The following is a 14,668-nucleotide window of genomic DNA, read 5'->3' on the forward strand; positions in this document are numbered from 1 at the left end:
TGTGTGTGTAGCGTGGTAGCGTTCTGTGTTTATTATTACACATCAAGGACGGTGCTTGAAATGTTGAAATAGTCTGGTTATCTGGCTATCATCTCCGCGGTGCTTGTTGTGTAAAGCACCCTGCCGGCCATCAGCCCCGCTAACATGTCCTTATTTAGGAAACCGTAGAGCCCATATTTCTCCCCGATCCCGTCTGCTGTCCCGTTGGGGACGGATGCAGCCTTTCAGGCGTTGCTCACGTTAAGAGCATCTCAGGAGATCTGAAACGCACTCATAAGCTCATAATCACATTGTGCGGCGCATTTATGGATAACAGATAAAAACAAAAGCATGACAGGCCCAGGAAGACGCTGCAATCTTACCCTTTAAAGACGTTTTTTCGCCCCGTTGGACGGTTGGACAGGCTTCTCCGGACGCTCTCTCATCTCATGGGGCAGTGGTGGCCTAGCGGTTAAGGAAGCGGCCCCGTAATCAGATGGTTGCCGGTTCAAATCCCACTGAGCAAAGCACCGTCCCCACACACTGCTCCCCGGGCTGCCCACTGCTCACCAAGGGTGATGTGATAAATGCAGAGGACAAATTTCACTGTGTGCACCTTGTGCTGTGCTGCTGTGTATCACATGTGACAATCACTTCACTTTATCACTTTATCGTCTTCTCACGTTTTCCACTCTAGTTATGAAGGTGTAACAGGTCGCTTAAAACAAACGCCGCCGAACTCCTCTCAGCACGTGGCCGCCGAGGCTGAGCCAACGCCACTCGGCAGCCCTCCGCCGCTCCAGATGTGCCTTAATTTACTGCGACTTGCCTAATCATAGTAATTACAGATTAATTACTGTTAATCACTTTTACATAAACTTGTTGGCAGCGAGAGAGCGGCAGAGAGAGAGCCGCCGCGGAGATCTGCCAGACGGAGGGGCTGGGAGGAGGGAGGCAGAACACAGAAGAGGGATGGAGAGACGGTGGGAGGAAGCTGGCATCCATCTCTGCTGGGGTTGTTCAGAGAGAATTTCCCATGAGCCCTGTGCTCATCCACCAATCATTTCTGTGCTCAGCACCCATAACATGTTGCAGGTCTGCGGGCCGGGCTGGCGCTCTTTTTAGAGCCCCGCGCGCCGCTGTCAGTTCACCTTTCACCCCCGGCTGCCTCTTACAGCGTCGCCGGTAATGCACACTTTGTGAAATGTAAATTGAGTAAGCGCGGGCGGAGGCGTCTCACCGTACGATGAAACTAGCGTAGCGGTGTTTACCTACTTCAGAAACAGCTCATTATATACCATAGAAGCCGTTTTACTTTGCGAGTTTTCTCGTATACCGAGATTACAGTATTTTAGCCCGTGGAGGAAGGTTCGATTGGCTCCTGGCCTGGTGTACAGATCTCCCAGGCAGGAACGTCACTCTGCATTTTTTATTTGACCGTGTATAGCTGTGTGCCCATAGAAACATTACAACCATTACAATGTTCCAACCCGTTAACAACTTAAACCAGTCACTGTTACCTGAACGTAAATACCATTTGAAAACGGCGACTTTATACGCGATGAACAGCTTATCCATGTAATAACCTTCTTGTGATGTGAAGGATATTTTGTTAGATAGAGCTTTCACACGTGTGTACCAGGTGGTGGTAAACTGCTGGTGCAGGAAGCAGCCTTGTGATTGCAGAGGAAAGATTTGTATTGAAGAAGTGAAGTGATTGTCATTGTGATACACAGCAGCACAGCACACGGTGCACACAGTGAAATGTGTCTTCTGCATTTAACCCATCACCCTTAGTGAGCAGTGGGCAGCCACGACGGATCGGGATTCGAACCAGCAACCTTCTGATTACAGGACCACTTCCTTAACCGCTAGTCCACCACTGACCCCCGGTATGGGGTGCTCCGGTGTGTATGGACATATTATCACTTTTGCTTAGTGAGCTTTTATGGACCAAATAAAACACCACTGGTGTTTAATTGACAGGTTCAAGGTCAGCCAGACATCCTTCTTTTGTGGACAGGCTAGGATTGGTAGATATGGAAGGGTGACTGTGGTGAGCAAATTGTGACGCTCTCATACGTATTCTCTGGAAGGAACCCCGGCACTGCCGGCTGCCACTGTGGACACACTTCCGTCTAATGGAGCCCCCCTGTGCTTTCCTCACTCTCATGCATGGTTAATATGGCCACAGCTCATGTGCAAGCATGCTAGCACCAGTATATTTTCATAAAAGTACAGTCTTAAGAAACTTTTCAGCCGACTCATTTTTTTTTTTTTTTGCTGATCATCAGAATCAAAAACCTTCCTTCATCCATTTTTTCCTGAAATTGTGTGTCACAATTTACACTGTACACTGGTCCGTTCGTCAGATGATATTCATGTGCCAGGATTTGCCTTGGATGCCTTCGGGCTGTTCAGTCTATATTAGCAGCGCATGTGGAAAGCGGTGCTGATGAGATCCGGCATGTAGATCAAATATATTTAAGACCTCCATGTGAGAGAGGAAGCGAGCTGCTCCTGGCCCCAGGCCTAATATATTGTTCCTATTGAGCGAGGAACACCATTTTTCTAATGAATGCCTCTCTCCGCAAAGTCCAGCGTAGGAAATATCTCTCCTCTAGCCCCAGCTGCATCATTTCAGCTGCCCTCGGGCTGGGCTAGGCCAGTAATGATTATAATTACCATTATAAGAGTAGGCTGGAGGGAGGGGGATGGGTGGCGAAGGCGACAGGGACCCTAATGAAGAGCGTGCTCGTTCTCCATGCTTCAGATCGGCTGGTCGCAAACTTGGGGGACCACGTGAGGGACCAGAAGCCACCAAAGCGGCCTAATGTGACGCCTGTCAGATCGACTTGCACCGTTTGTCACCTCGTCTAAGCGTACTGGGCTTATTCTTTTAATTGATTTTTTTCCCCTTTTAAGATTGCATTTTAGATTTCTTAATTAGTCTGTCATTCACTACCTCTTTTTATGAAATTAATGACACACCCGATTCTGTATGAGCAACTGGAACTTACTGCTTCACTTCTATATGCCCAAAACTGTGAAAAAGTACATTCCTGTATATTCAAATACGTTTTCATGGATGGATTTAAGGGTTTATTGTTTTTGCATTTGTTCGTGTGCCTACATCTGAGCTACAAATGCGAGGGGATGATAAATATTAATGTCAGCGTGCGTGCGTTTCTGTATATATGCTGATAGTGTTCTCCCCCGGCTCGGCTCGACTCGGCACTCTGCTCCTCGTCTCTGGTAAACAGGCTTCATGCCAGTTAACTGCAGAGGAAAACGAGGAGGTGGTGGCCTGCTTTTAACGGTTTGAAGCCTGTCGTCCTCCTCCCGGTGTGCGTTGCTTCCTTTTCCGTTCCAGTACGCTTGCGACTGTATAATGAATTATGCCGATGTTGAATTAGCATGTAGCTGTCGCTTCGGCTCTGGTGCCTGCCTCGTGACAGGACCACCGTAGCACAGGCTCGAGCCGAGCCTCCGTGATTTATTAACTGCTAAAGCCACAATGAAGTGTGCCCACTGAATCACCAATGCAATCAAATTGGACCAGCGCTGTCAGTATAAATCTAAGCAGACAGGCCTAGACCAGCCCAGCTTCAAAGGGTTAATTAGGCTAAAGGATCGAGCTCAGGATTGGCTCAGTTGTTTTTATTACTATTTAATTTTTGCTAGTGAATGGAACTCCACATGATATACACTAAAAGGAAAATGCCTACGGTTCCTTTTTTTTATTAAATATCTGAAATTCATAGAGCTCATATTTGTTATGAAATAATTGTACAGATTCCTTGTGTTATTTATATACTTGATGCAAACTGACTGCTCTGCTATCATTGATTCTTACCCTGGCTCCAGTTACAGCATCCCAGTACAACATGGAGCTTCTCCAAAGGTGTCCTCCTGTCAGAGGCCTGGTGGCTGTCCATATCTGTGGGGTCAGAGGCATGTCGTCCTGCTTCTGTGCCCATACGTCTGGCTAATGGTGACAGGAATGGCCACAACATCATTAATTAAACATCGGCATTTCATCCTATCAGTACATCTCCATGACGGAGGACCATGCCAGCACTCTGTTGACATTCCGGAGGAACTCTGAAGGGGAGATTACGTGTTGTAATGGCTTCTGACAGTTCCGCCTTATCCACTGCTAATGCGATGGGATACGATATCAGCATGGGGTTCTGTAACTATCTGGGCTAGATATTGTTATGCCATTTAGAGGGGCTTGAATCAGAGCCAGTGGCAGGTGATGCTGTGCCATGTTCTTAGCATCAGGGTTAAAGGGTGTTGGGATGGGCACACTTTGGACCAGGGCCGGGTCTAGACGGGCATGTATGTGGGGGCAGACAGAAATGTGAAGGGGGCACACGGTGGCAACTGGGTGGGGTGCGGTGCTCCGGATAACTGTTTGTCATGTAACTGGAATGCCTCTACCCTAAGACCTGTCCAACTTGAGCTTAGGGTCACTGAGGCACACACCCCCTGACCACGATAAGGTGGCAATCCCTCAGGAGGAAGACTAAATATTTCTCATCAAATTATAACTTATAACAATTCTCACTATTGCCAATATTAACAAAACAGGCTGACAGTGGTGCTTGTGGATCGAGAAAGAAACACTTCTCTACGAGTCTGAAAATATGGACTATGGATAAGAACAATGGACTAGTCGACTACTGACTGTGCAAATATAGATGTATTTTTAGCTGTAAATTAAGAATTTGAAGACAGACTGGCTGCTTCCTCTCAGCCGCCCGCTCATTTACACTGTGTTTTTCCTGTTTTTTTTTTTCTGTCAATATGGGGTGCTGTGTGTACATTTGCATATATATTTGCAACATTTATCAGACGCCCTTATCCAGAGCGACTTACAATCAGTAGTTACAATGACAGTCCCCCCCTGGAGCAACTTAGGGTTAAGTGTCTTGCTCAGGGACACAAGGGTAGTAAGTGGGATTTGAACCTGGGTCTTCTGGTTCATAGGCGAGTGTGTTACCCACTAGGCTACTACCACCCTTGTTGCTTCCTGTCGTTTCTGTGCACACACTGTATGGTTTGAGCTTGAATGTGCTCTGACTGCTCACACTATGAACACATGAAAGTGAAGTGATTGTCATTGTGAAACACTGTAGTACAGCACACGGTGACACAACTAAATGTGTCCTCTGCTTTTAACCATCACCCTTAGCAGCCATGAAAAGGCGCCCGGGAGCAGTGTATGGGGACGGTGCTTCGCTCAGTGGCACCTTGGCGGATCGGAATTCGAACCGGCAACCTTCTGATTATGTGGCCACTTCCTTAACCACTAGGCCACCAAGAACCACAAGAACCCACATCAGTAGTGATGCTTAAAAAAATCGAAAATTGCCTATAGCAAAACTTAAGGGGGGGGGGGTTCACAAAACTGAATTAGATTTACCACTGTAAATAACTTTTCTCCCGCCAGTCATGGTAAGTAGGTGAGACCACGATAAAAAGGTTTGCTTGTGTCAACCACAGCTGAACGAGACAACAGTCCATGTGCTGCTACTGGGACATCCGTTGAAACCTCGCAACAGGCACCACATTTCAAACAGGTTTAATACTGTTATGACCAGCCGATTGTCAGTCGGGGCCTGGTCAGGAGAGGTGAATCAGGTATGTTCACTGATTCATTATGTATACTGTACGGCACACGACCAAGCTTTGTATGCCCAGCTGAGACACCGGCTCATTTGCATACTAACAGCGATTGGATGTTTAGCTGGAGGGAGGGGGAGGAGGATCTGCACAAGTCATCTAATTTGTGCCTTTTCCAGTGGATTTTTCCCAGACTGTAGTAAGTCGTGTCCATATTCAGTTTGTGGGTAATCTATTCTTTTCTTTCTCAACTTCTAAAAGTGTGATTTAAGGGAGCAGGACGTTTGTTCAAGGGGACATTGCCCCCTCTTGTCCCAGCATTGCGCCGGCCCAGTTTTGGATGTGCTATAATGTTTTCCAGCACTGGCAGGGTGAGATGAGAAGATGACTTTTTGCCGTCCTGGTTGACTGTGTTAATTTATGCTGACCAAAGCCGCTGAAAGTTTCAGCGCAACTTCATATTTAAATCTGCGATCTTGAATTCGCTACCGTCCTGGAGATGGACCTGGTCTTGGCTTAGTGTTTAATTTCAGGATTCCCCCCAACATTTACAATCACTGAGCCAAGATAAAAGTCAGTATTTCAGATTTCCAGCTGCCCCGTTGCATACAGATGGATATTTGGTTGATGGAAAATGCAGGGCACATGTTCTTCTGTGCTGTTCAGAGAAGGGGAGGAGAAAGTGACTGTGAGAAGGAGGGAAGGAAAACACACATAAATCCTCTCGGTGCCTGGTCCTCATCCAAAAACATGGCCGTTTCCAGAGCTGCTTCTTCAGAGTGGAATAAATACGGTCCGATAAATGAGCGGGGGAAAAAAATAATAATAATTAAACACCATGCCTTACACCAGGCTTATATTAAATATTGATTTCATTTTTAAAAGGCCAGATGCTCTGGGCTTGAATAAATGTCACATTTGTTTTGATTTTGGCAGGGACTCATACCCTTGACGACTGTGATGTGCCTTTTTGTTCAGTCTGACGAGCATGACACTGTTTACCTGAGCTGTCTTTAACCGCGCTCTCCGTTTATTGGTCAGAATGGACCCATGTAGGGGAACCGGCTTGTGGTGACGAGGCAGCGCCACTTGTCTGTCACCACCAGCCTCTGAGGGCATGGCTTTTATGGATCGATCAGTGAAATTCTTCTGCCTCTTCTAAGAAACCAATCAGCCATCCGCCCCAAGAACCCCCACCCCCCAAAAATTCTTCATCCGAGAACAATAAAAGAACGGCTAATCGGTTAACAGGGAGGTACCAGCAAATATCAAGGCTTCTTTTGAAACGGCTCCAAGAAACGGGGTGTTGCTGGGGGAGGGGGTTCTGCTAGAGCTCGGAACGAATGGCAAACGTGGCTCTCCGCAGAGAGAGAGAACGTGAGCGAGAAAGCGGAGAGTAGGGCCTGAAATTGTGCACGGATAATTGTTTATCCCTGAGAGAAGCCTTGATGTTCATCTGCGGGTGGCTAAGTAAGTTCAACAGCCGCTTATTTGACAGGGAGGGCTGTGCAGACCCAAGGCTGGAAAATATTAGGACGAATCAATTAGTCTGCCATTACGGAGTGAAGTGGTCCTCACTGAGTCGTGTAATTATGACCCACAGCAAAGCCAATTTTATGCAAGCAGAGTTTTCCCCCCTTTTTTCTTTTATTAATTGTGTGTATTCAAGATAATCCGATTGTGGTTTCAATTGTGCGCCACACTTAAGGTGGACCTTAAGTATGTGGTTACCCTCCAGGCCACTCCAATATGTGCTTTTTTTCTCCTCCCATTTTTAAACCACTGCTACCCTAACTTACCAAAATGGGTATTCATAAATGTATTTAAAATATATATATATAAGTACTCATACTCAGTGTTAATATTAACACTGCTCAATGGCGGTTAAAGCTTGTTAAATATATCCATCGTCCCTAATGAGAGGCTAAAAGCACGAGGTTGGCGGTCACAGCCTCAGTGTCCTGGGTTCGAGCGTCACTGCTAGCTGTCGATAAAGCAGCGTGATCCTGCTGTCACCAGATGTCAGATGATGTGATTCTGTTGAGGATATGGTTCTTTTGGCTGAATGAAGGAGAAGGCCGGAGGGGTAGTTATGGCGTTTCTGAAATTGTGGAGTGTGGAGACGTGTTTTTCGAAAGCTTGACTTTATGCTCTTCTCATTGATCTTTCACGTAAAGTGTCATGACAGTTATGCCTTTTGCTTTGTTAGTTTTTAATCATTTTGTGATAGTCAAACATCTAAAGTCAAATGAATGGTCCACAATGGGCCCACAGGCCACCCTTCCCATCATTTTTTTTTTTTTTTTTTTAAGATTAGTCGTGATCCTCCGTTGTAACTTTTGAAGACGAGTGTATGAAATTCTTTCCTCCCCATTTTTTTCTCTGAATCCATCCCCCCACCATTCCCGCATCCTTTCTCGTATTAAAGACTGATGGTGGAGGTGCTCTGGCCAAGTAAAATAAACACCCGTGGACGCGAAGCCGAGACTTGGCAGACTCGAATCGAATGGTTGCGCGAACGGGGGGGGGGTTTATGTTCCATTTTCTTTTGACAGTCTAGACATTTTAGCATGCGGGGAAGAATTCTGCAGGCCTCACTTTACAAAAAGGCGGAGCGGGAGATGCTTCTTTATTTCTGTGGCGTTCTTTTGTGTTAGCAACAGCTTCGAGCCACGATTTCCGTACCCCATGCAAGCTTTGTCCTGGGGACTTAATCCGTGGGATTAGGATTGGGGAACACGGAAATGTCTTGTGCGCCACGCGTTTCTTTTGTCCAGTCGGAATGCACTTGATACGCGTGATGGATTTCTGAAGACCTAACGCCACTGTCCCGTAATCCGCACTCTGTGGAAAGGTGGGTTTTCGCTCTGCACTTTTACCAACTGCCTCCAGTATTGTGCTGCCTGGTGCTGCAGGCCTGCTTTCACACTCACTTGACTCTGGTATTTATGAGGTGGTAACCACTGGGAAAATGTTTCATGTTCCACTTCTGTTCGTCCTGTAGTGCACCAGGAGGGCCTTTCTGAACTTCAGAGAAAACGCGAGAGCCACGCTGTGATTTAGTAATAGCAAAGTAAGCGTAGTTGTAGTCTGGGTACGCCTGGGTTTATTTTCATTTTCTTTGGTAGGGTCAGAGGGGAGATGAATGTCTTGGCAAATGTGGTCGGAGGGGTTCCCCTCTCTCCTCTACCTTATCAGGTTGGATGAGGGACAGCCACTAATGAAACAGGATGTTTGTACAGCCCGCTTTCCCTGGAGGGAAACCCCAGGCCACTCAATCTACCTCACGCTGGGCCCACGGCCTGAACTCCTGACCTCTCCCACTCGCCAGCAGCCCGCCACATTTGCATTTTGACTCCACTTTAAAGGCGGCCGGGGGGGTCTAGATAGAGAGTTTGGGGGGGGTGGGGTGCCTCCAGCAGGGCTCTTTCTCATCCCACTGACCCCCTGGCCAGGCGTCCAAACCCTGGGCAGCAGTCTGAGGTTAATGCACCAAGCACTGCCATTGTCTCCGGATTAATGAAGTGCTCCCTGTTCCTTGTTCCTTTTCAGCCATGAACAATGGTATTCATAATAAGTGTGAGCAGTTAGCTTTTCTTATATCTTCTATCTGGCTCAAGTTCTCAGGCAAAAGATGTCGTCCACCTTTCGACTTTTAGACTCATTTGGGCAGATATGGGTAGGTTTTGTGGAAGGTACTCATGTGAGTGTGTGTGTGTGTGTGTGTGTGTGTGTGTGTGTGTGTGTGTGCGCGCCTTCCTTTCAAAAATGGAAGACACCTCTCGCCTGTGTATTAACAAGTTGTAAGGGAGACCTCTAGTGGCCATGATCAGAAAAGTTATTTTCGACCTTTGTGGATGGACAGGGTAGAATCTCATACACACTGCTGCAAAAACAGCTCAGCTTAGTGGGATGAGGTTTGCTGTCGTATATGCCTTTTACTAATCTAATGCTATGGCACTTCTCATTTCCATACACACCATACAAAAATTGACACACACACATACTGCCACAATAATAAAAAATATATATAATTCAAGTTTTTCTTGGCTCAGTAGTTTAGGTCTCACAGGATAGGGTTTTCTGCACCTGTTCTTTGTCGGCCCTCTGTCTGAGACGTCCTGGGGCTCAGGTGATGTAGCCTAGCTGTGGAGGTGCGGCAAGGACCTGCTGTTGGGCCCGTCTGTCATGGCTCATTAGCTGCAGAAGTGCCATGGCTAAACCTCCATCTCCATCAGCAGCACCTCCATAAGTGAGCCACCATTAGCCCTAATATATGAAATCAGATAATGTCTTCAGGCATGTCTCCACACTCTTTGGAACTGTGCAGAAGCCCAGAGAGAGTTTATTTCTGATAGAGATTTTTTTTTTTCCTCGCTGTCCACAAATTCCACTTCTTGCACAATTTTGGTGCAAAAACCTCACACACATTTTGCATACTCAACAGATTTTCGAATATTCAGCCTACTTTCTCGCTACAGTTGTGTCCTTTTGTCTTCTGACATTGGGTTTCCATCCTCACTGCAGTGCTGAGCATCCGTGGCGCTCAAGAGGAGGAACCTCCAGATGCCCAGCTCATGCGATTGGACAACATGCTGCTAGCAGAGGGCGTGTCCGGACCAGAGAAAGGTGGTGGGTCCGCCGCCGCAGCGGCGGCTGCTGCGGCCTCGGGCGGGGCCGGTGCAGACAACTCAGCTGAGCATTCCGACTACCGCGCCAAGCTCTCCCAGATTCGGCAGATCTACCACACTGAGCTGGAGAAGTATGAACAGGTTTGTGTGCCACTTGCTTCATCCTTCTTGACCTGAACGCTACAGCGACTGTACCAGGTACCACAAGGCAAACATCAATACAGGATATTTCCAACATATTTCATAATTCACAGTGTGGAGGCTGTCGCAACAAAGGAAATGTTGGCTGATGAAAGGATTTTCAGGCCTTTACTGTTTTATGCTTCACCAAAATAGTTTATGGACGTTTAAGGAGAGGCGTTTCCTTAGTTATGCATAAGCTAGACTGTTTATGTAGACATAAGAACTCCATATCTCCTCCAAATCTTGTATGATCAGATATTGATATTATAATATCTGCTTCATGAAAGCCATGATTTCCTCTGTGCACATAACCAACACCGTTGGTGTGTGATGATGATAACGTGAAGCTAAGTGCACTTCACTTTGTGAGTCACATCTACACACGTCCAATCAGCAGCTCTTGTTCCCATCATCCCCTATAATTTACCCATCATGCATTAGCATACCAGAACCTCCCGCATCCTCACTGTGACTCCGGCTCCCAGACGTCATTACCGTCACAGTCATGGGCTCCGTGCCTCCTTTGTCAGTGTTTTTAACTGGATATGGAAGATTAAGTCTTTAGGAGAGATCTCCCCTCTTGTCATCACCTTCTGTAATGGAATCTGCACACTGCATCGCCCACTCCTATCAGCGCTGTGCCTTCTGGATTAATTCATCTTATCAGCTCCGTGACTGTCACACACGTGCACTGGAGTCGGCTGCGGGTTTGTTTCTGTTGCGGAGATTGATTTGTGAGCGACCCAGGAAATATGGCATCTCCATATAACAAGGGAAGAGTGTTTCATGACACTTGGAAGACAGACAGACACACTCGTATACGCAGAAGGAGGTGCACAACAGAAATACACACACACAGGCGTACTCTGTACATGCACTTCAGAACTATTTCCTTCTTTTTGCCAAAATAGCTTGGTTGGGTGAGCGTTAGACTGAAGATCTTAAGGTCCCTGGTTCGATCCTGGATTTCAGCAGCACTGGGTGGGCTTTTGTCGAGGCTGTCGTCGCCTATTTAGGGTGGTAGAAACCTAGTAGGTAAAACACTCGCCAGAAGACCACAAGGTCACAGGCTCAAACACCACTTACTACCATTGTGTCCCTGAGCAAGACACTTAACCCCGAGTGTCCCCAGGGGGACTGTCCCTGTCACTACTGTAAGCCTAAAATCTTGTATTCATTCATGTGAGGGAATGACTGAGAGGAGAGATGCGTTCCAGTGTTTCCAGTCATATTCTTGTCTAATCTTTACTGGTGCAAACAGGTCATGTGACAAGATATATGACAAACCAGTATATGCACAGTTTATAATAATAAGCCATTATTAGCTGTATGTTTCTTTGTGCTCTAATGATGTGTGTGTGTGTGCTTGTGTGTGTGTGTGTGTGTGTTTGTGTTTAGGCCTGTAATGAGTTCACCACCCATGTGATGAACCTGTTGAGGGAACAGTCACGCACACGGCCCATCTCCCCGAAAGAAATCGAGCGCATGGTGAGCATCATCCACCGCAAGTTCAGCTCCATTCAGATGCAGCTGAAGCAGAGTACCTGCGAGGCCGTCATGATCCTGCGCTCACGGTTCCTCGATGCCAGGTGAGGGCGTGTCTCAGTGTTTGTTTGTGGGAATGTATAAGAACAAAGGCCCCTCGGTTCACCGGCTATTTAAGATGCGCTATCGTGATTCCTGGAGGCGGGGCAGCTTCATACCCTCGCAAGCATCAGTCTCATCCCTCTCACCTAGAGGCTTTTCGATAAATGAGCTCACTCATGTTCCACTAGGCCACCCAACCAGAAAGCTCAACAGATCATTAATGGCCTTACAGCAAATAAAAGCACATTTGTCAATTGAGCAAATGGTCAAGGTAGGACGTAGGGGGGGGATTTCAGGACTCAGGGACTCAAGTCTTTTAGGAGATTTTTAGGAAACACAGTTGTGGGATTAAATTGAATCGAATTGAACTGAAAAGAAAGCTGTACGCTACATTCTTCAGCACACCGTACCACCATGGCTTACATCTACAGGGTTGTTAAGGCCCCTGTGTCCCTTCCAAACACGAAGGCCACAAGACTGCCCCCCACTACTCACACACGCACAGACACATGCTATAATGCCCCGACGCTTCCCCCTCTCTCTCTTAATGTAATCGCTTGTTCTCTTTGATACATGTATGGGGATTTGCATACATTTTTTAAAGGATAAATCACACGGGAAGCTTCGGGTTGAAGGCATAACATTTAAATGAGCCTTTCGCTCCTTTTCAGCGCCCTCCATCCATTCTGTTGCAAATGATGTTGAGGATGCGGTAGAAGGGGGCTTTCTCTGCCTCAGAGCGGGAGGCACGGGCGCACTCAGCCCCTACGATTAATCCTTCCGCCTGCCGGAGAGCATGCTGTGCCACATTTCCATATTCTGAAGAAGGCTTTCGGAGAGTTTTTTTTTTCCAGTGGAAATCGGCTCACTCGTCAATCCATGGCAAGGATTCACAGGGGTTCGCTCTCTGCATATGTAAAGCCCTCATGAGAAGTGGCACATGGAGAGGCTCTTAGCCTGATAGGCGAGCAGGCGTGGCGGGTTGGTGAATATATTGGCAGGACTGCGCCAGTTTGTCCCTTTAGAAGTACAAAATTGGGAAACCCACTTTTTTCAAGGCATCTCAATCTTTTTTAGGATTTTGGGGTTCTTTGGGTATCTTCCTGGTCTTTTAACAAATGCTCACGCTATCTCTCCACAGACGGAAAAGAAGGAACTTCAACAAGCAGGCAACAGAAATCCTGAACGAATACTTCTACTCTCACCTCAGCAACCCGTACCCCAGTGAAGAGGCCAAGGAGGAACTGGCCAAGAAATGCTCCATCACAGTCTCACAGGTGCAGGGCTCTCACCCCCATCCCCCCATGTGGCTCTTCCTGCTCCCGCGTATCTCGTTTCACCCCTCGCAACGCAGCTTTCACCCAACAGCCAGATATTCGGCCCCACACGCAAGTCCCCAAACGGTTAAATGAATTTGTACGAAATGATTTGGTGATGCGCCTGTGCAGGGTTTTTGTTAAAAAGGGAGGGGGCTCAGGGACTGGATGATTTGTTGAGCGTCTGCAGCTGCAGTGTAATAAAAGGAACACGTTTACCTTCTCCCCATAGCCGCAAAACTTTGCCACTGGATTGATTTCATTTTCATTTTAATGTTGTTTATCATTAGTGCCGGGGGTTTATCCCCGAAGCTTCATCTGGGAGTATATTAGCGCTAATGGGTGTTAGCGGATGGTGACGGATTGGCGCTAGCGTGTGTTCTGATGATAGCTGCAGTCGCGGTGACATAATGAGATTGTTATTGGCAATCATTTCGCTCTGGCACTAATGTGGACTCACAGTGTTAAGCCGGCGCCGGATTCAGCACGGGTGCACAGCTAGGCCTCTGCCCCGGCCAGCACCATCAGCCCTGTAAGCGCTGCTTTTTTATTGACTACAACATTCTCCAGCCTGTAGGACAGTGTTGCCATTAGTCTCTCCCTGATGCCTCCCTAGACTGCACTCATACTTGCCTCTTTTTGTTTGTTTGGGTCCGATTAGAATTTTATTGGGTATGAAACAATTAAAAACCAAACACAATGTGCATTTTCTGTTTAATTGAGTGTGCAGTGTCATTGTGGTGTGTGTTTAAATAGCTGTAATTCTACAATGATTCAGAATGCTATGTCTGGGTCTTGCCATATTTAAAGATTGATGGATAAGCCTTCAGTGGTACATGGAAAATGCGATTTGTAATGAAGGTTTGTGAATTTGTCCGGGCACAGGTTTCCAACTGGTTCGGAAACAAGAGAATCCGGTATAAGAAAAACATTGGAAAGTTCCAGGAGGAAGCCAACATGTATGCTGCCAAAACTGCCGTCAACGCGGCCAATGTATCTTCACATGGAAGCCAAGCAAATTCACCCTCAACCCCTAACTCTGCAGGTGAGAAAATTCAACTGTGTGTACGACTGGCTGCGGCTTTTTACAGATTTGGGCTTGCTTCTTGGGATTTATTTTTGACTCTGAAACTCTAATGATGCGGTATCTCTTCCGTACGTCTTCAACACAGCGTTCCCAAACCACCGTAGCCATTGGCAGTCTATTATTTAGACATGCAGTTATGGATAAACCAGCGTTGCTGGATGTAGACAATGAAGATTTGCATGTTGATTTATGTTAATGCAAATATCATCACATATTCTTTAGATCCTTTACCAGATTTCCAAAAAAAATGGAAA

General features: G+C 46.9%; 1 protein-coding gene across 3 annotated transcripts in view; it reads left to right on the top strand.

Annotated features, from left to right (window-relative positions):
• pbx1b (pre-B-cell leukemia homeobox 1b) overlaps positions 1 to 14,668 on the top strand; it is a 52,056-nt gene that overhangs the window by 30,017 nt on the left and 7,371 nt on the right. For all 3 annotated transcript variants that reach the window (XM_028999986.1, XM_028999984.1, XM_028999985.1), the window contains exons 3-6: positions 10,138 to 10,382; positions 11,823 to 12,013; positions 13,153 to 13,288; positions 14,213 to 14,372. In XM_028999986.1, coding sequence (XP_028855819.1) covers positions 10,138 to 10,382; positions 11,823 to 12,013; positions 13,153 to 13,288; positions 14,213 to 14,372 — 732 coding nt within the window. The remainder of the gene's footprint in view (positions 1 to 10,137; positions 10,383 to 11,822; positions 12,014 to 13,152; positions 13,289 to 14,212; positions 14,373 to 14,668) is intronic.

The sequence above is a fragment of the Denticeps clupeoides genome, chromosome 13 (genome assembly GCF_900700375.1).
Source record: "Denticeps clupeoides chromosome 13, fDenClu1.1, whole genome shotgun sequence".
NCBI lineage: Eukaryota > Metazoa > Chordata > Actinopteri > Clupeiformes > Denticipitidae > Denticeps > Denticeps clupeoides.